Consider the following 22299-nt stretch of genomic DNA (forward strand, 5'->3'; position numbering starts at 1 on the left):
AAAGAAGTGTGTTTTTGGTTGCCAGGGCAAGACAACCCTGCACAGATTACCAAAAAAAAATAAAAAACAGCATAAAGGGACCAGTGGATGGAGTTTATTTTTACAGAGCATCAACGGAGTTGTGCAAGTGTTTGTGTTTGTTCCCTGCATTTCGAAGATGCTTGTTTTACAAACAAGGCCCAGTTTGACGACGGATTTGCACATCGTTTATTTCTTAAGGATGATGTAGTCCCAACGAAAAAGGGTCACGATCGTGTGTTGGAACCGCAGGCGGTGAGTAAAACTGCTTCAAATATCTCTGTGTTGTTAACTTAGCTATTACATGGCAGCAGTTTAATGTTACACATGTTTAATGATGCCATTTTTAAACATACTCAAATTACAAACCATAGAAACTAGCAATAAAGCTATATATATAAAATATATAAAATACTTTATTTTTGTTTTGTCGTTCATGTCTGTTGCTTCGAGCTCATCTATGTAAATACACTCCTAAGAGTTGAAGGATATTGATGACATCATTTTGCACTCAAGGGCTTATTGTCCAATCAGATTCTCTCTAGAATGAGATTGTTTTATAGCAAAACTCTGCCTAGAAAACGAAGTAGAAAACATGTTCCATGACAAAGATATCAGTTAAAATAAAATAAAAAAATATTTGTAAATAATTACATTTATAATTTATTCTAATTTTTCTATTTTTGTTTATTTAAATTTATTTTAATACAATTATAGTAAATAACTATAAGTAAATAACCAAATTTAGTTGGATACACACGACTCAGATTGACTGTAAATTTGGTTGTGGCCTGCTTAAAAAAAAAATATATATATATATATATATTATAATATATTCGTTTATTTATGTTGTGTAATTTTTTTTTTTTTTTAATTTTTTTTACACTTTATTATTTTTTAGTTAAATTGTTATTATTATTTTTACAGGCAGGAAAACAAACAAAATATATTTGTTTAAAGGTATATATTTTTTTGTAATTGCTTCATTATATATATATATATATGTATATATATATTCATTTTTCAACTAATGAATGTTGCTACAATTTGTATTTTAATATTTCATAAATATGTTCATTAACATGCATTGCCCCTCTAAGTAAATAAATAAGAGGTGTATGTAGAGGAGGAGGTGAAACGCTCAGGAGTGTCCGTCTTTAGGAAGCGCGTGACTCCATCTGAGGCTCTGCATGCAGCGTATGGACCAGTTGTGCTGTTTTTCAGCTCATTATAGGTTTCTCTGTGAGTCCCCATCAGTCTTGTGATGACACTGTAAACACCTGCATCTCTCCGTCCGGACACAGCACAATTAGCCTGATTGATGAGCGTCCCGCTGACCCATCTCATCGATAAAGCTCTGCTCTCTTTATTCCCACCTCCCATAATGCCTTTCTGCGTGGTGGGTGGCGACAGGAAGTGCATCTGAAAACAGATGATCAGCACTTTTGACCCCCTGCTGCGGACGCTTTAGAGACCCACATTTGCAGCAGTAAATTGGCTGTTAGAACAGCTGCTTGTTACGAGCCCAAATAAAGTAATGAGAATGAATGGGTCGAGTGCTTCAGGAAGAAGCGTCGTCAGAGGAGCTGTCTGTGAACCGATCGTTCTGTCGCTCGATGTCTCAGTATTCTGACACTCTTTATTTCTCTTCTTTTGTAAATCTTGAGTGTGTTCTTTGTTCTGAGTGTTGAGAATCACTCAAAACCTGGCCAGAAATCTCACCCCAAAATCAAAAGGAAGAAAATATGAATAATATTTAGCATAAAGAAAATGAAGCCAGTATTTGTGATCATTGATTATTGATATTCATAAAATAGCTAATTCTTCTTTATATGACAAATACTGTTTTATATTTTTGCTTTTCCTTTGTTCTGAAATCTCACCGAAACTGTCAAGAGATCTCACCTCAAAATTGAAAGACACAGGAAATTTTATGATGCATAAAGAAAGTGAAGATTTAGATTTATTTGCATTTTGTATAATTTTTGTGATGATAAAACACTCCAGTTCTCTGCCATAATGCAAAAAAAAATAAAAAATAAATAAATAAATGAATGCATTGGTGATCGATGATAATATTTACTCAAAATATTTGCTAAATATTTATGCAGCATGCATACAACAATGCAGTATGATTTATTTTGATGCTGTGATTAAATCAATCACAATGCAATTGATATTAAAATAATGATAGTAGAAATAATAAAAATTGTATATAGTAGTATAACAATAGATATGTAGTAGAAATTATAATAATTTTTCAATTTTTTTCCATTGCATTGTTTTTGTGACAACACATCCGTCATTCATGTAATGCATCTGCAATATTTTGTTTATTTTATTGTAATTTTTTACATGTATTGGCTATATATATATATATATATATATATATATATATATATATATATATATATATATATATATATATATATACGCCATGTATAAAAGAAACCTGTCAAGGAATGTTGCCCAGAATCAAAAGAAATAAGAAATCATATGTTGCATAAAAAAACGAAGCCAACGCATAGGTTTATTGATAATGCATTTCTTTTTTAATTATTTTCAGGACATTTCCCTCTAATTCTCATTGACAGTTATATAAAAAAGCTCAACACATGTATAATGAAAATGATGCACCAATGCACCAATCTTAGTAATTAAACTGAATTGCATGCTTGTGAATGAAATCGAGTGATTCGTGAATTCAACATCCAGTCCTGATTGTCTGAAGAGGTTCCCGTCCCATCAGTCCAGATGGATGAATGTCCTGCAGGGGTCACTGAGAGACAGCAGGAGAAGCTTCTCGAAGCTCCATGTTCCCCTGATATCTGTGAGAGAGTCTTAGGATGGATGAGCCGCTGGTGTAATTCCTCAGCTGCGCTCCTCCATCACACTCACGTTCGCCCAGATGACCTTTAAGATACAAGAAGCAAAAGCCACATGATATACGGCTGAAATACCAGTCTGTTTTTCAGAGAAAGTGTGCCAGAATCCTCGTCTTTTTAAGCACTAAGGAAACAGTGATGAGTGGGGTGACCTCTGACCTCCGGTGACGGAGAGGGCGTCCTGCTGAGATCACGCTTCTCTTATTGAGTTCGTTCAGCCATTAGTCGCATCAGCTCTGTTTGATCAGCACAGAGATGATTTGTTTGCTTAAAGCCGGGAGAATTTGATTAAATGCATATTTATTTTGCCTGGGGTCAAATGTCAGAGGTCAAAGTGAGGAGACGAGCAGACTGCATGCAAGTTTGAGATTTTCAGTTGCAGATGCAGTTGCCAAGTCCTCTTTTTTTTTTCTCCAATGACTACTTTTACACTGTTAATGGGTTGACTTTCCCCATGAGTTAAAGGTTTGAAATGTTGCTTAATTACATTTGACTAAAATGCTTGTATTGAAACATTCTGCATAATAATTCAACATTACATATACAGGTGCATCTCAATGAATTAGAATGTCGTGGAAAATTTGTTTCAGTAATTCAACTCAAATTGTGAAATTATGTATTAAAAAAATTCAGTGCACACGGACTGAAGTAGTTTAAGTCTTTGGTTCTTTTAATTGTGATGATTTTGGCTCACATTTAACAAAAACTCACCAATTCATGATCTCAACAAATTAGAATATGGTGACATGCCAATCAACTAATCAACTCAAAACACCTGCAAAGGTTTCCTGAGCCTTAAAAACGGTCTCTCAGTTTGGTTCTCTAGGCTACACAATCATGGGGAAGACCGCTGTCCAAAAGACAATCATTGACACCCTTCACAAGGAGAGTAAGCCACAAACATTCATTGTCAAAGAAGCTGGCTGTTCACAGAGTGCTGTATCCAAGCATGTTAACAGAAAGTTGACTGGATGGAAAAAGTGTGGAAGAAAAAGATGCACAACCAACTGAGAGAATCACAGCCTTATGAGGACTGTCAAGAATTTGAGTGAACTTCACAAGGAATGGACATAGGCCACCACACACAGACATGTCGAAATTTGGAAACAGTTTTCTGTATTCCTCTTGTTAAGCCACTCCTGAGGTGTCTAACCTGGGCTAAGAAGAAGAAGAACTGGACTGTTGCCCAGTGGTCCAAAGTCATCTTTTCAGATGAGAGCAAGTTTTGTATTTCATTTGTAAACCAAGGTCCTAGAGTCTGGAGGAAGGATGGAGAAGCTCATAGCCCAAGATGCTTGAAGTCCAGTGTTAAGTTTCCACAGTCTGTGATGATTTGGGGTGCAATGTCATCTGCTGGTGTTGGTCCATTGTGTTTTTTCAAAACCAAAGTCACTGCACCTGTTTACCAAGAAATCTTGGAGCACTTCATGCTTCCTTCTGTTGAGCAGCTTTTTGAAGATGCTGATTTCATTTTCCAGCAGGATTTGGCACCTGTCCACACTGCCAAAAGCACCAAAAGTTGGTTAAATGACCATGGTGTTGGTGTGCTTGACTGGCCAGCAAACTCACCAGAACTGAACCCCAGAGAGATGAGAAACAAGAGACCAAACAATGCAGATGAGCTGAAGGTCACTGTCAAAGAAACCTGTGCTTCCAGACCACCTCATCAGTGCCACAAACTGATCTCCTCCATACCAGGATGAATTGAGGCAGTTATTAAAGCAAAAGGAGCCCCTACCAAGTATTGAGTACATGTACAGTAAATCAACATACCTTCCAGAAGGCCAACAATTCACTAACATTTTTTTTTTCAATTGGTTTTATGAAGTATTCTAATTCAAAGAACCAAAGACTTAAACTACTTCAGTCTGTGTACATTTAATTTATTTAAAACATGAGTTTCATAATTTGCGTTGAATTACAGAAATGAACTTTTCCACAACATTCTAATTTATTGATATGCACCTGTAATATAGCACATCACAAAGCCTTAAGTCTATTATATTTACTGTTACATTCTGTAATTGATGTTCATTCTGATTGTTCACAGTGCATGTTATTGTGTCTTCTTTCATAGAAAAAATAATATCCGACTCTCCTCTGAAATTATTTTTCATTTTTGTTGATGTAATTAAGGCTGCAGATCATAGAAAAATAATGCTAAATATTGATATCATAATGACTTTTTCAAGTTTTAATCAAACTCCAAAGAATCAAATGATATTAAATGTGTTTGTAAGTGCTTCTGCCATGCATATGTTATATTTTTATGCATATATTGCGTTAGCAGTGCAAAAGGCTGTGGGTTTGATTCCCAGGGAACACATGCTAGATAAAAAATGTTAGCCACTTTGGATAAAGGCGTCTGCTAAATGCATAAATTTAATTAAATATGTTTTTGTTATGGTTATTTGACTCCATATAAACATACATATACTGTATATAAAATACATTTTCTAGACATCTCCTGTATCCCTTGTTTGAAATCGGGGCTTTCTGTGTTTTAAATTGCTTTCTTTCTTGTTTTTACCAGAACTTGTTAAAGTGTGAGTCCCAGGGAAAACACACGCATGCATAATGAATGCAACATTTAGACAATGTTTTGATGTGTTTTATTCCTGTGTGTTTGTCAGGTGACAGATAAGTCTGTGCAGGCGTTTGCGGAGAACTGTCCGGATCTGCAGTTTGTGGGCTTCATGGGCTGCTCCGTGACGTCTCAGGGTGTCATACACCTCACCCGGGTAAGAGATGTACGAGTGAGACGTTGTGTGTGAAGCCACTCACCTGCTAATGATTCAAACATGTCCCTCCGACTTCACAAAGACAAGTTATTTTTATTTTGCCTTCACTTTTAAATCTCATTAATGTGTAATGAGGTGAATCGTGAAGTGTTGAAGATCCAACACACCCTGCTGTTTGCACATTAGCATGCTAATGAGAGAAAGTTATCTTCAGCTCACCGGCGCAGAAGAAGAGCTGCTGTAATTGCATGCATGGAAATTATTAGGTAGTGATATTCTTGCTTGTTGAGTTTTTTTTGTGCCCCATTTTTCTTTATCAGCATCTTCTGGAGACAAACATCAGGAATCTGAAATGCAGTTATATTATATCTAACATTTGAACTTAATCTAATTATAATTTAATATATATTATTGAATTAACTATATTTTATATTTTATAATTTTTTTTTTTTAATCTGGTAAAATATTAATACATTGAATGTATGTTTTCATTATTAATTTATTTTAAGCTTTAGTAATTATATTATTTGCTATTGTATAAGTTTTTTTTTAATTCTATTTAGCTTTATTTTTTTATATATATTTTTTTTATTAATTTTAGTACTTCAGCCTAAAGTTAATGCTGTTTCTCAAGTGTTTACGTTTTTCGAGTTTGTTTATTAATTGCAATACTACTACAGTTTTTATTAATATTTAAAATATATATATTTTTATTGGATATAGAATATTTTTTATTTATTTTAATATTTTCTGTTTTCATATCAAGTAAACTTAGTTTTTAAATTTCAAATATCTTTTTGATGTTTTCAATATAACATTAATATTTTATCTTATTTATATTAATTATATATTATTTTATATATATATATATATATTAAGGTTTAGTTCACAGTAAAGTTCATCCAGGTATTATATGCATACAAAGCTAGTGTAAATTACAGCAAGTATGCATGAACCATTATAGATTATGAATCATTTGAAAGATTCAGTTCAAAGGAATAATTTGTTATTGCAATGCATCTGAAGCGAAATCTCCATCTAAACTTTCTTCAGGCCTGTGATGGCTGACTCTCATTTTGCAGCAGCAGGAGTTGCTAAAGATATCATTACATTATACAATTCAGCTGGTGGCATCAGCAGGCACAATAGTTATTTAAATGAAGTCCCAGCTCCGTCTCTCCTTGGACACACATTTCCACTTCAGAGCTGCGAGCTGAAATTAGTGGCTTCTCCACCAGAGGGACGCTTTTTATTCAGATCATCAAAGCTTCGGGCCGTTCTCAGGTGTGGAATATATTTATAAAGCCCCGAAGAGAAATAAATCAATCTGAGCTCAGAGGAGGAGAGAGAAGCGTGCAGAATGTGAGACGATGACTCTCTCAAACGGAGGAAACTTGGTGACCTGATTGCTTTAGTTTCACTTTCTAATTCTGATGGCTTTATATGATGACACTGTTTCGGTGTTTTATGTCGTTTAGTTCACTCATCATGTCTGGATCAGAGTTAGTTTAGGATCATCCACATACTGTTGTAGTTATTTAGTTGTTTAAAAAAAAAATAGTGATAATTTAAATTTTATTCATGGATTTTTAATGTGCTTTCACTTCACTGTCAAACGATTAATCGCGATTAATTGCAATAAAAAACACAATTTTGTTTGCATAATATATGTTTGTATTTATGATGCATATGTAAATACACACACACATACACACGCACGCATGTATATATTTAAGAAATATAGGTTACATTTATATATTACATATATTTATTTATAATTTAAATTATATGAATATAAATATAGACATGTAAATATGTGTAAATACTTTAAAAATAACTGTTTTAACTTTTAGTTAGTTTTAGTGATTTTGTTGATTTGTCATTTTTATTAGTTTTACTTATATTATTATTATTATCTTTTTTTATTACTATACTGTTATAGTTTTTGTTAATATTTTAAATAAATTACCAATATATAAAATACATTTTCTCTTTATATTGTCTGTAAAATATGTAGTAGATTTATTATAAATAAACAATGTGCTCTTGTATATATAATGGACAGTTTTAATAATAATAATAATTTTCGTTTTTTTAGTTTATTTTAGTTTATTTTAGTATTTCTAGAGAAATGTTGACTTGGCAACTAGCTGAAATAAAACAAAATAAAATAAAAATGTTTTATTTTTCTTGCTAATAAATCTAATAAATAAAATTTTATAATACTATACAGACAATATAAAGAGGAACTGTATTATAGTTTTATTCAAGTAAAATGAATAAATATAAAAAAATAAAATAAAAAAAAAATTACTGAAATGTAACTAAAATTAAAGTTATAAAATATAAAAATGAAATATATTTTATTTATTGTAAAGGTGTGTAAAAAATAAAGAAAAAATTTAATATACAAGTCTTATAAATACAATTTTATAACTTTATAGACAATATAAAGATTAAATATATTGTATAGTTTGTGAATTCATATAAAATATTAACAAAAACTATAACAATATAGTAACGAAAGAAATATGTAGACAAAAAAGTAAAACTAATAAAAATGACAAAAACAAACAACAAATTAATACAACTAAAATAAAAATAAAAAATATATTTTAAATATTAATTAATAAAAAAAAACTTTGATGAAATCATTTGTTTTCTATTAATTTTGTATTATGATGCACGTCTCCATGATCTGGTGGAAATTAATAGCTGCACTGATGTGATGTCAGATCTCAGGCTCGGTGCAATGCATTATGGGTCGTATCGAGTCTGTTTCTCTCCTCCTCCTCCTGTAACCCTTTACGATATGAAGCGGCACCTCGGAGGTCAAAGGTCACCCTGGAGCACCCGACTACAGGAGGTTTCCTCAGTGTTCCTGCGCGATGATAAATGATGTTATAACTGCAGCTGGATCACGTCTGGAATAATAAAAAAGACTTTAATGAGATTTCTATTATTTACACCAGGGCTGTTAAACTCATTTCAGCTCCAGCTCCAGATTGGACTCAACGTCAAATTACGCTGGACGTTTTTTTAATTTGTTTAACCACAGTCTCCTCTGTAGATAATGAAGTCCTGAATAATCAATGCTGCTTTAATAATTAATATAAGTGTAAAACAAACACTCCTTTAGATCACACATAGAACGGACCTGATGAATTAAATGTTTGTTTAAGCCAGTTTTAATAAAAGAAAAAACATTTCTTGTAACTTATTGTAAAATATTTAAACAATCACAAAAAAAGAATTTAATTTAATTTTTTTAAAAAATTATTTGAGGCTTTTTTTGGAACGTGTTTCCTGTTGATCACTGAGATTGTCATTGCATTGCAAAAAAATAAAAATAAAATAAATAATAATAAAAAAAGGTTATTTACTCAGTATTTTGCCTTGTTTTTCCAGTACAAATATCTAAACATTCTTAAATCAAGATACATTCACTTGGGATGCAAAATAAATGAGATTTAAATTCTTCTTTTTTGAAAAATATATCTAAATTAACATGTTTATGCTTAAAACAAGAAGAAGAAAAAGTCTCAACACATGTTCAAGGTTTCATGTCATACATCAAATTTTATTGAGATAAATCAGCAGTGGCTATAATAACAAATGCACTTTTTGTTTATTTTAGCACATTAAAAAATTTATTTGCACAAATTTAGTTTTTCATTTCAGCAAAGTTTTATTATCTTTTTTTCATACATTTTTTATAAATTTTTATGATTACTATAAAAGTTTTATTAAAAACTGAAATTGATTTTATTAAACTTTAACTGAAATAAACTTAATGGGAGTTAAGTGAGTTTATTTTATTTTATTTTGAGATTTTATTTAAAAATAAATTTAGCATTTCTTATATTTTTTATTAGAATCATTTTTTTTTTTTTTGCATTATTTCAGCTTATCAAAAAATGTTTTTGTGTGATTAATTTCCTCTTAGTTTTATTTTAGTTGTTTTGCTGCTTACATTTTTCTGACTTAGTAGTAGATATTTTTAGATATTTTTACCTTAAACAAAAGCTTGTTTAAAGGGAGAGTCTGTCATTAATTACTTAAACCCTTAAGACCTTCATTCATATGTTTTATATTTTGGGCTTTTTGCCCCTTTTGAGTGAACAAACCCTTTCATTTTGATGCAGTTTTCAGAAAGCAAGATTAAATATCTTATGTATATCTCATTTTACTGTTTCATCATATCTTGTTTTAAGAATGTTTAGTTTTTTTTGTATGGAAAAAAAGACAAAGTTATTGAGGAGGAGCATGATGTTCTTGTGGTTTGAGTGACATTTAAGGGGTTTTACATCATGCAAAATCATATTTCCTTTTTGAAATGAGTGTTTATTGTATTTGAAAGTTGCTGTCCAGTCCATGAAGAGCTTCATTTCGTTCAGTAGAGGTCAAACACAGTGCTGTAGAGATGATGATGGGACGCTTTAGGAGTGTTCAGTGACTAATGTGCATCATTTGCTGCACCTGCAGGATGCTCTGACTGTGTGTGTGTGTGTGTGTGTGTGTGTGTGTGCGCAGCTGCAGCACCTGAGCAGTCTGGATCTGCGGCACATCTCTGAGCTCAACAACGAGACGGTGATGGAGGTGGTGAGGAAGTGCAGGAACCTGACGTCCCTCAACCTCTGCCTCAACTGGACCATCAACGACAGGTACACACACACACACTCACATATACACACACACACACACACTCACTCACACACACACAGACACAGAGACACAGACACACTCACACACACTCACACACACTCACACAAACACACACACTCTCTCTCACACACACACACTCACACACACACACACTCTCTCTCTCTCTCTCTCTCTCTCTCTCACACACACACACACACACACACAATACAAATGACTCTTAAAAGATGTAAATAAAGTACAGATTATGCAAGACTGTTCTACGAGAAAAAGACACTTCAAAATTCTGTGTTTAACTTGACATTTCTTTGTAATTATTTGTGAAATCTACTCAAATTTTTCCAGGTGAAAGTTGTTTTTTTAACGTTAGTTAATCAGTATAACATCACACACACTTTCTGTAGTTGTGCTTTTTTCAAAAATTTTATTTTAGCAAAATTTAGTCTCAAGTATAATTTCAGCACAATATTTCATGTTTCAGTTGTTTTCTTAAAAAAGAAAGATCTATTGTGCTTTTTGTAAATTTAAGTTTAAGTTTTATGAATTTTGTATTATTTTGTATATACTTTATTAATTAGTGAAATTAATAAAAGTACAAATGTAAATTATAAAAAATTATAAGCATATAAACATGCACGGTTTACTTTGCATTACTTCATTTTATAAAGGGGATGTTTTTACAAAATGTTTCTTAAGTATTTCATCTAATATGGATTTGTATAACTTTTGAACTTTTAATAGTTGTAATTTTAAGTAATTTTGCATTTATTATATTTTTGAATTGGATATTTGTTTTTATTTACATAGTTTTATTTTGTATTAATAATTTTCATTTTAGTTGTATTTTAGCATAAGATATTAACCCCCAGCTCAAAACACACACACACACACATATAAAATATAACTTTATTTATTTTTTTTAAGAGAAAGAAATGACCTGTTTATTTCCAAGATCAAACTAAATAAAGCCTGTTTTTGGAATAAAAACATGAATTATAGTCGATTTAATAAATAATAAAAACAGCTAATAACAGAAGCATGATAAGCGACTCAAACGAGCGCCGTTTCCCACAGAGACGGACGGACGGACGGACGGATGGATGGAGTAGTTTCTCTCGTTCCTCATTGTTCTCCGGGATAATGAGAGTGTGTCTCTGAATGATGGATGCGAGGCTCTTGTAATTGTTGGTTTTGGTTGCTCTCTGTTCTTCTGGGCTTCTTGGGTTCGACTGTTGAAGAGTTGATTCAAGCCGTTTGTCAGTGTCTTTCTGTTTAGCCTGAAGGAAATGACAACAGAGAGTCCTGACCAGAGTGTGACGTCTTCTTGTTTATCTGGATATGAAGCTTGAATGCACAATATAGTGTGTGTTCACTGTATTCATGATATAATCACATTAGTCTGTTGTATAATTCAATGGTTCTCAAACAGGATGCTTCAAGATGACTTAAAATAAGTCTTTAATATAAGCAACAAGCACTTCTTTTAATTGAACCTATCAACAACTTTTTTGTAATTAATTAGTAATACCTTTTTAGCCATTTATCTCTATTTAATTAAAAAAATATATATTTTTGGAATATTTAATTTTTTTTAATTTGTGCATTATTTATTTATTTATTGTTTTATTTCATTACCTTTCAAAAAGTGTAATTAGAAGAAAGTTTCCCCAAAGTATTTGCATCTAAAATGGATTTTGTGAAACTTTATTAAAATAAACTTAATTGGGGTTAAGTGAGATTATTTTTAATGTCGGGTTTTAATTTTTAAAACAACGCAAATTAATAAATGAACAAAATTAATTGTTATATTTTTTGATTAAATTCACACAGACAGCAAAAAAAAGGAAATCATTGAAATCGTAAAAATTCTTTGCACATTTTTACTATGAATCTACTTTTTTTACATTTATTTATTTTTTATATGTATGCCAAGATCTAAAATAATTGATTGTTTAAAAAAAAACAAAAAAACATTTAGGTTCATTTGCAAGTAGTTTTTCTTTAACATTTCTATTTAGATTACATTAATTTGTATTTTATTGTTATTTTTTTTTCTATTTTATTATTATAGTACGAGTTCAACTAAATGAAGCAACATTTTAACTTGGCAATATATATTTTTAATTTGTTCACTTTATTTTCAAACAACAACAACAATTTTTTTCAATGGTTTTAGTTTTAATTACCTATAAAAATAGTCCTGCTATGGATTTTAATCTTATTTTAATCTATTAAGTGTATTGACATTCCTAAACTTGTAAATTAAAAAAGGGGGTTTCAGCTATACAGTAAAATTTTGAATATTGTTATAGATGTGAGCGCTGTCTAATAATCAAATTCATGGAGTTTTTGTGTGAATCAGAAGTAAATCTCGGCGCCTGAAGATGATCCTCCTGCATATGATGATGAAAAACTGGGATGAATGTTATTTCATCTGCTTTAGTTCTGCGTCTGTGACTGGAGAATGTGAGGATGTTGATGATGTTCCTGTTGTAACGTATGGATTTACACCGGATTTAATTTACACTGCTTTGACTTTTGTTTCACCACAACATCAAACACACACAGCAGGAACCAGATGATATGAGAAAAAAAGCATGAAATGAACATATGAAGGAAAAATAAAAGACATTTCTGTGTTTGTTCGATGTTGTTTAAAGTCAACATGAAATCAAAATGACCCTGTTTATTTAATTAGTGTTCCCTGTCTGTTTGCTGAAGGAAAGCGATTTCTTTGGTGGATAAAAAAAAACAAAAAACATTTTATATGTTTCCTCAAACAAAACACAGAGTGAAGATGTTATGTTACGTAAATGTTACAATGTTACATTTTATCATTTGTACAGTTCGTTTTTCGCAAAGCAATTTCAAAATGTAACAAAATGGGTTTATGGAAGTCAAATGTGGGTAAAACTGCTAATGTAGAAAATATAAATAAACAGGTAAAAAAAAAAGATAAAATAAAATGCACCGTATATAAAAAAATTAAGAGCGGTAATCTAACTGTATTAAAAAGTAACACTGGAACAATTTAATAGCATGATTGTCATGTTCACTTTATTTATTTAGTTTCATATTTTTACTTTATTTTCATTTTTTACATATTTTATTATATATTACATTATATTAGATTAAATATTATAATATTAACAAAAATAGTCTTGCTATGGATTATTTTAATCTTATTTAAATGCATGGATGTTCCTAATTCTTTAAAAAAAAATTAAAGTTTGAATATTGTTGTGGATAATGTGCTTCAAAATATTTGTAATATTTCAAAACAAACTTTAACATTTTTTATATTACAGTCTTTCTATTATAATTATTACATATAAAAAATAAAAATATAAAAAATAATATACTTATTAAATAATAATATTATTTATTGTATGTGTGTATACGTAACAAAATAATAAAATATGTAAAAATAAAATGAAAATATGAAACTAAATAAATAAAGTGAACATGACAATCATGCTATTAAATTGTTCCAGTGTTACTTTTTAATACAGTTGGATAACCGCTCTTAATTTTTTATATATACAGTGCATTTATTTTATTTTATTTATAATTTTTTTGCCATGTTTATTTATATTTTCTACATTAGCAGTTTGACTCACATTTGACTTGAATAAACCCATTTTGTTACATTTTGAAATTGCTTTGCGAAAAGCGAACTTAACGAATGATAAAATGTAACATTGTAACGTTTACGTAACGTATTGTAACGTCTTCACTCTGTGTTTTGTGTGAGGAAACTCTAACTGTGTGCACGTGCCGTTCCTCTTGACCCCTCACCTCTGGATTTGGCCGGTCCTTTCCTCCCTCTGATATTTTCATTCGCACCGCGGCTAAATTAATTACACCGATCTGCTTTCGGACCGCGAGTGCTGTGTATTGATTCCCGGCGGATGGAGGCGCACTTCTGCGTGAAGCCCTGGAGAGCGGCACTTAGCCGGGTTTGCTCCAGCTGAATAAACGGCTCGTGTGGAAAAGCTATTTGAGAGGCTCTGTTTAGCAAGTAGCTAATGTAATAATGTAAAGTGGTTCCTAAGCGGCGCTCCCCTGAACCGCTAACACAAGACTCACTGCGGTCAGAGAGAGAGGCTGCTTGTTCTCCATGAGCTCAGCTTACTCTTTCTCTTGAGCCTCAGAACTTTTTGAGCTGGGAGATACACACACACACACACACACACACACACACACACACACACTAGTGGTCAAAAGCAGTATTTTCAGCATCATTACTCCAGTCTTCAGACGGGAGGCTGTTCGATCCGATATAACGGCTCTCAGGTTCAGTAGTAGAGCTTTGTCTTTTGATATTGTGAATCATTGCTGATATTGAATCCATCAGGCCGCAGACACATTTCAGGAAGCGTCCTAACGAAGTAATGAAATATGCACGAGACTGCCAAATTACACAAGCGTTTGACATCCTAACGACACTCGTTTGATGAATGTGTATGTGTGCATCATAATCAGATCCATCTGTTGAAGCTGAACATAGCTGAACTTTATTGTATCTGATCAGCAACTTGTGAAAAAATGTGAAAAACAATGTTTTAATTTTTAATTTGTTTTAAATGTTTTAACATTTAATAAAAATGTTTATTACTGCATTTACCCCTTTTTATTAATATATATACATGCATGTATATATGTGTGTGTACATGTATATTCTTTGATATTTCAAATTACACATATATATGTACATACACATACTTATATATTTAGAATTCTAACTACATATTCATGAATTACATTTTTATATTTATATTCTGATTTATGCATTCAGACTTGCAAATAGATCTTCTAATTTAAACATATATTAAATGAAATATATATTACTTATCCACAATTTACATTCGTAATATTAGATTTTATATCATAATTTCCTGTTTAGTGCTTCATACTGTGTGTACACACACAGTGCATTTATTAAAAATATAATTATTTTCTAACAATATTTATATAAAAAATACTGATCAAAACTTTTGAACGTATATTGTTAGAATTCAAATGATTTCTAAGGATCATGTGACACTGAAGACTGGATTAATGTGTCTTTTCTGTTTTTTTTTTTTTTTTAATGAAATCAATGCACCCTCGGTGACCAGAAGAGACTTCTTTAAAAAAACAAACAAACAAAAAGATGCTGGCGTTCACGTCTTAAAATACGTTCGTTCGTTCGTTATAGCGGCGCAGGAGGGATTTCTCACTGAACGAGGAGAAATTAATTTCATGCTTTCTAATAAGCTCAGGTTTTCCCTCGTGAGCATGCGGCACCTAAACCATTGTCAATATTTCTTCTGTATTCATAACTGTTTGTTTAACATGTCTTTAATTAGGCGCTCCTATTGAAGGCTTTAATTGCTTATTAAAACTCTTTTGCTGTTCGGAAAGCCAGAATCGGGATTATTTCCATGCGGGATCTCACACGAGGAGAATTTGTTGGGGTTCTTGAGCACCAAGGGACCGAGAAGTTAATTTGTCAGAGTAAAGTAAATTAAAGGCATCGCTGGTTAAAGCGCAGCGTCTCGCTGGAGATTTGTGCTGAAATGCTAAAGTTTTGGAACTTATTAACTGTTCTTTATTTGTCCTTTAAATGTCAAAGATGAAAGAGAATCTGACTGTGAAGTTTTATCTGAAGACAGAAATACTCGCATGATGTCTGATTTTGTTTTACGGTGTTGGATATCAAACCTCCAAACTCTAGGGGGCGATAGAGATTCCTATACAAACTATATAAACTCTTAACTAATTATATAAGACAACAGATTAAGCAAATTTCTTGTGACATTGTTCAGTACGTAATGTACTTTCATTGCATGGCTAATTATATTTGCATTGCGCTATACTACTATTTTTGAGGCTGTCAAGTCATATTTATTTCTAAAGCACTACATATAATACAGTTTCAAAGTAGCTCCACATAAAAAAAAAAAAGAAAGATAAATGTTAATGCTGCACAATCTATCAATTTTTAAATGCTTTGTTGCATTTTAGTTTTGGAAATCCTGTGTTTTAAAATAAAATAAGAAATATGTTTTGAATCAGATGCAAAATTGCAATTCAAATTTGAATGTAACAGTTCTAAAAAATTTTTTTTAATAAGTTAAAATTCATTATTAAATATTCCTTAAATAATTTTTAAATTATTAATAGTTTTTAATGTTAGCTGATGAAAAAAAACAGTTGTTCATAATTTATTAATCAATATAAGTATTTCGTAACCATTCTAAAATATATTCCATTTCGAAATATAAGATACTTAAATATAAATAAATTAATAAATTAATATAAGTATTTCATATGCATTCTAAAATATATTCCATTTCTAAATATAAGAAACTTATAAATAAATATATTAATTAATATAATTATTTCATATGCATTCTAAAATATATTCCATTTCTAAATATAAGAAACTTATAAATAAATATATTAATAAATTAATATAATTATTTCATATGCATTCCAAAATATATTCCATTTCTAAATATATGAAACGTAAATATAAATACATTTATTAATTAATATAAGTATTTCATATGCATTCTAAAATATATTCCATTTCTAAATATAAGACACTTAAATATAAATACATTAATTAATATAAGCTTTTCAGATGCATTCTAAAATATATTCCACTTCTAAATATAAGATATTTCAATCTAAATTAATTAATTCATATAATTATTTCATATGCATTCTCAAATATATTCCATTTCTAAATATAAGACACTTAAATATAAATAAATGTATTAATTAATATAAGTATTTCATATGCATTCTAAAATATATTCCATTTTGAAATATAAGATATTTAAATATAAATAAATTAATAAATTAATATAATTATTTCATATGCATTCTAAAATATATTCCACTTCTAAATATAAGATACTTCAATCTAAATTAATTAATAAATTAATATAATTATTTCATATGCATTCTAAAATATATTCCACTTCTAAATATAAGAAACTTAAATCTAAATTAATTAATTAATATAATTATTTCATATGCATTCTAAAATATATTCCATTTCGAAATATAAGATATTTAAATATAAATAAATTAATAAATTAATATAATTATTTCATATACATTCTAAAATATATTCCATTTCGAAATATAAGATATTTAAATATAAATAAATTAATAAATTAATATAATTATTTCATATGCATTCTAAAATATATTCCATTTCGAAATATAAGATATTTAAATATAAATAAATTAATAAATTAATATAATTATTTCATATGCATTATAAAATATATTCCACTTCTAAATATAAGATACTTCAATCTAAATTAATTAATATAAGTATTTCATATGCATTCTAAAATATATTCCATGTCTAAATATAATGTAAGATACTTAACAATAAATAAATAAATACATAAACTATTCCATATTCATTCTGGAAAATATTCTGTGTCTAAATTAAAGGAGATAAAGTCCGAGATGAATGTCTCTCAGGAATCACTGCAGGGTTTCACGATGTCTCTGCAGAAAAGCCCAGGACAGAGTCTGATGTGATGTAGTGAAATACTGTGTTTCTGTCAAACCGTGAATCAGCCGCGGCTCGTTAAACGACTCCGTTTCTTACCGTCAGCCGACGCATTTGTCATCTGCTCTGATGTTTTTCATTAAGTGACATTTATAACAACCTGCAGAAATGAAGATGTATTGCAGGCCTCGCTGGGGCACAAACAGGAGATTCATCATTTTTCTGCATGTGTTCAGGGACGTCACGTCAACAGCTCCATTAAAGCAGGTGCTTCGCTCTCAGTTCATCATTAGAGCCAGAGTTCAGCCCAAAATCAACAGATCTGTCATCATTTTCTCACCCGAACCCATATGACTTCCTCTCTTCAGCAGAGCACAAAAAGTGCGTTTCTCAAGAATATAATGCCAACTCTTTCCAATATAATAAAAGTGATCGAGGACAGAGGCTGTCGAGCTCCAAAATAAAGATATAAAATAAAAAAAAGAAATATGAAGTAATAAAAACAGTTGTTCATAACCATTCAGCAATATATTCCGTGTAAATAAAATAAAATACAATTGCTAAAAATACATACAATTAATTAAATAACATTTGTTGAATATAGATGAACAGTAAATATATGTATAACAATAACATAATATTATTAAGTATAATAATACTACAAGTAATATTTTTATTATTATTAAATTATTAAATTGTTGTATTATTGTTTATTATTATTATTATTATTATTATTATTATTGTTATTGTATGTATATATATATAAATTCTAATAAATATTTACATTGTTTATATTTTAAATGTAAATAAAGTTTACATTTTTAAATAACAAATAGCCAGCAAACTAATACATATTATAATTTTAATTGAATAGAAAATTTATAATAAATTTATAATAACTAATGTAAAAATATTACGACTTAAATATATTTTTATATCACAATAATTATTTTATAATACTGTACATATTTGGGAAATTTACAAAAAAAATGCATTTATTTATTTGATAATTTTTTTTTATTTTTTTACTTATAATTATTTTTAGTCATGGAATATATTGCATAAAGGATAAAGATCCTAATCCTGTTTTTGTTTGTTTATTTAAATTAAATGTATTACATTATATTATTTAATTTGTTTGCAGTTCTATTCTGTCTTGTTCTATTCTATTGTCTGGCTGTAAATGAAGCCTGTGAAGCTTTGCGCTGATTCCTGAGCAGCGGTTTGTCTGGAGGATGAGTGATAATCATCTTCTCTGACGAGGTCAGGAACGCAGTCCGGCTCTGGATCTCTCTCGTCTGCTCACAGCTGTAAATAGGTGCTATGATGTAGAACAGGAAGTGAAGAGCTGATAATGTGGCAGGTTATCTGACGCTCTTCATCGTGTCTCTGCAGGAGGCAGGACCCAAGCACCAGATCGTTTATCACGTTTAACACTCTCTGTCAGAGATACGCTCATATTCAGCGCTGCAGTGGAGTCACTTTGAGTCGACTCTGAATCATCTGCTTGAAGTGATTCGTTTGAACGAACTGCAATAAGTGAAAACAAATGAACCGTTAATGAATCTTTTAGATGTTGTTGTTTTTTTTGTAAAATGTATTTATTTATATACTTGGTTGTTTGTAAATGCATATATAAAAATTTAATAATTATCAAATTTTATATATAAAAAATACCAATAAATGTAAATATTTTATATTACGTTTATTGTAACTATTGTTATGATAAAATAGTTAATAAGGAATAAATTAATAATCAAACTAATTAATTATGATTAATAATGTGCATTTATTTACTAACCAAGCAATTCATTCATAAATTAGCTGTTAATTAAACATTGTTTTTAATTAATTTAAAATATATTTGTTTTGTTTGTCATTATAAAGAACTGCACTAACGGGTCATTTCATGAATTAATGCACTGTTAATTAATCTTTTTGAATCTAAAATGTGTTTGTTTATAAATTCTAATTGCAAAATGAGAAAATAAACTATAATAAAAAGTATTATAATGTATTTATTCATTTACATTAAAATGTTTAATTATATTAGAATTTAAATAAAAATGTTTATTTATTCTTTGTTATAAAGAACTGCACAAACCAATCACTTGAGTGCACTAATGAATCGTTAAATTAGTGTGTTTTTCAATGCATTTATTTATATATTTATTTATTTTAATTAGTGTATTTATATCTCATTATATAGAGCTCCATTAACGGAGCTGAACTCATTAACAAACGCTCATTATTGAATCACAGTGCATTTCTTTTTAATGAATTTAAGCTGTATTTATTCAGTCATTAAAAAGAACAGCAAGTCATTACCAAGTGGTTCATTAACGAACATTTCTTTTGAATGATTCACACACACCAGTTGAATCAGACTGAATTCTTTGGTTTGAACTGATTCACTGAATCAAATGACTCACTCACAGGGAGTTTGTGGCTCGTTTGAGACGTCAGTGTAATTGTTGTAGTTTTGTTGGTATATTTTTGTGCTGTTGATATTACAGTGGTATTTTAATTAGGAAAACACATTAACACATTAGTCTCGTCCTGAGAGCTGTTAGTGAATCTGCTCTCTGTTGACTGTTGATTTTCTGTCTTTTAGCCTGCTTTAATGTTGGAAGAGTGAAGGACTGGATGCTGTTTCTGTCTCGTGTGTCTCTTTTCTCGCTGTTATCTGTGAGAAATAAGTCACACGTAATGTTTCTAATGCAATATTAATACTTTATTATTTTAAATGCATTTAAATATAAAGTTGTAAATAAATGTACATAATATTTTCGGTGACGGTTTGCTATAAGGTTCATTAGTTAACATGAACTAAAAATGAACAATACTTCATTAATTTTAGTTCGTTAATTTCAACATTTACTAATGCGTTATTAAAATCAAAATCTGTGCTTGTTCACATCAGTTAATACATTTTAAATTAATTTAAATGTAAAATGTAAATAATAATAATATATTTATGACTTACACCTTTAATTTATTTACTTTTATATATAAAGTATTTTACAATAATAAAACATTTTACATTTAAACGTTTTACAGTTAATTATATTCATTACTTTTAAAATGTAAATAATAATTTTTTTTTACAACACAAAAAAGTACATATTACTTATATTTATTAATTTATAACATGATTCAAATAACATTGTGCATAGTTATTTATTTCATTTAGATACGTTTTGAAAGAATTATGTAAATATTTTTATATTATTATGCATGCGGTTTTTCTATTCTTTTATATGAAAATAAAATATAAATTATTTTTTATGTAAATTATATATTTATATTATAGCATTATATAAATTATTATTATTATAAATGTAAGTATTATTAATTCATATTACATGAACCTTTTCACACTTGAGTATATTATATATTGAGAATATTGCTTGAGTTTTTTAGGTGACTGTAATATTACAATGTATCACCTTGTTGTTTCCAATGGCAACACCTCTTGCTTGCCACATGAAACACAGCAGCCACAAAAGTTGTGAATGAGTGATGTATCACCTTTTATTTCATAATAGTTTTATTTAAAATATTTAATTAAATAATATATATAATATTTCATTTTTATTCAAAATATTCACAAACATGCTAATTGTATTATAAAATATTAGCTTTTCCGATTCTCTAATACGTGCATGTAAATGTATTTGGTGTTTTAAACACCGTTATAATGTCCATGTTAGTTAATCTGTAATGGGTAATGTTAGTTCATGCTGAATGCGAGCTTTGGGATTTACAACACATATATTTATCCTCTTCTGCCATTAAATTAAGTTTCAGGGAGAAGAATAGAGTAAACTTTATTGTTAAGTACACTATGTCTATATGATATCAATAAAACATGTTGTTAAATTATATTTGTAAGGATCACAGGGCCCTCAAGTTTTATCAAGTTTGGAGTGAGACTATATCACTCAGTTATTCACAGCAGTGCTCCCTTCTCTCAAGTTCAGCAGTTCAATTTGATCTATTGTTCATAATTGAACAGCACAAATAGAAATTATAACAATTGGTAAATCTGATTAAAGACAGACAAATGAATCCAAATAAAATAAGTAGTTTTACGTAATTCAGTAATACAAATGTATGAACATTTTAAATAAATAATGAAATACATCTCTAGTTTCAGGTTTCCAAAGCTAAGCATTTGGACAGTTTTTGGCTGTGTCAGTAATAATTTAGCACAAATTCGACTGTATTCCACCAACATCAGCTCTCACTGTCTAGTAACGGACATGCTTGCAGCAGGATCATGTAATTTACACAGAAACAACAAATCATCAAATCAAATTATCCCTTATTTCTCAGTGTGAGAAACACAAGGTGTGGCATGTGAACTGGTTAAAATGCATGTGTCTCTCAGTGAATGTGTAAGACTTGAGAGCCCTGGGAACGTTATTGCTGCTTCCATATACATCAGTGTGTTTTTACATAGGGGTCA

At 29.8% G+C, this 22299-nt stretch overlaps 1 protein-coding gene across 1 annotated transcript in view; it reads left to right on the plus strand.

Annotated features, from left to right (window-relative positions):
• LOC113085116 (F-box/LRR-repeat protein 17-like) overlaps nucleotides 1-22299 on the plus strand; it is a 110330-nt gene that overhangs the window by 51347 nt on the left and 36684 nt on the right. Inside the window, exons 6-7 of the mRNA XM_026255089.1 lie at nucleotides 5537-5644; nucleotides 10178-10308. Of these exons, the coding sequence (XP_026110874.1) occupies nucleotides 5537-5644; nucleotides 10178-10308 (239 nt within the window). The remainder of the gene's footprint in view (nucleotides 1-5536; nucleotides 5645-10177; nucleotides 10309-22299) is intronic.

Source organism: Carassius auratus, unplaced genomic scaffold, assembly GCF_003368295.1.
Source record: "Carassius auratus strain Wakin unplaced genomic scaffold, ASM336829v1 scaf_tig00041360, whole genome shotgun sequence".
In the NCBI taxonomy this organism is placed as follows: Eukaryota; Metazoa; Chordata; class Actinopteri; order Cypriniformes; family Cyprinidae; genus Carassius; species Carassius auratus.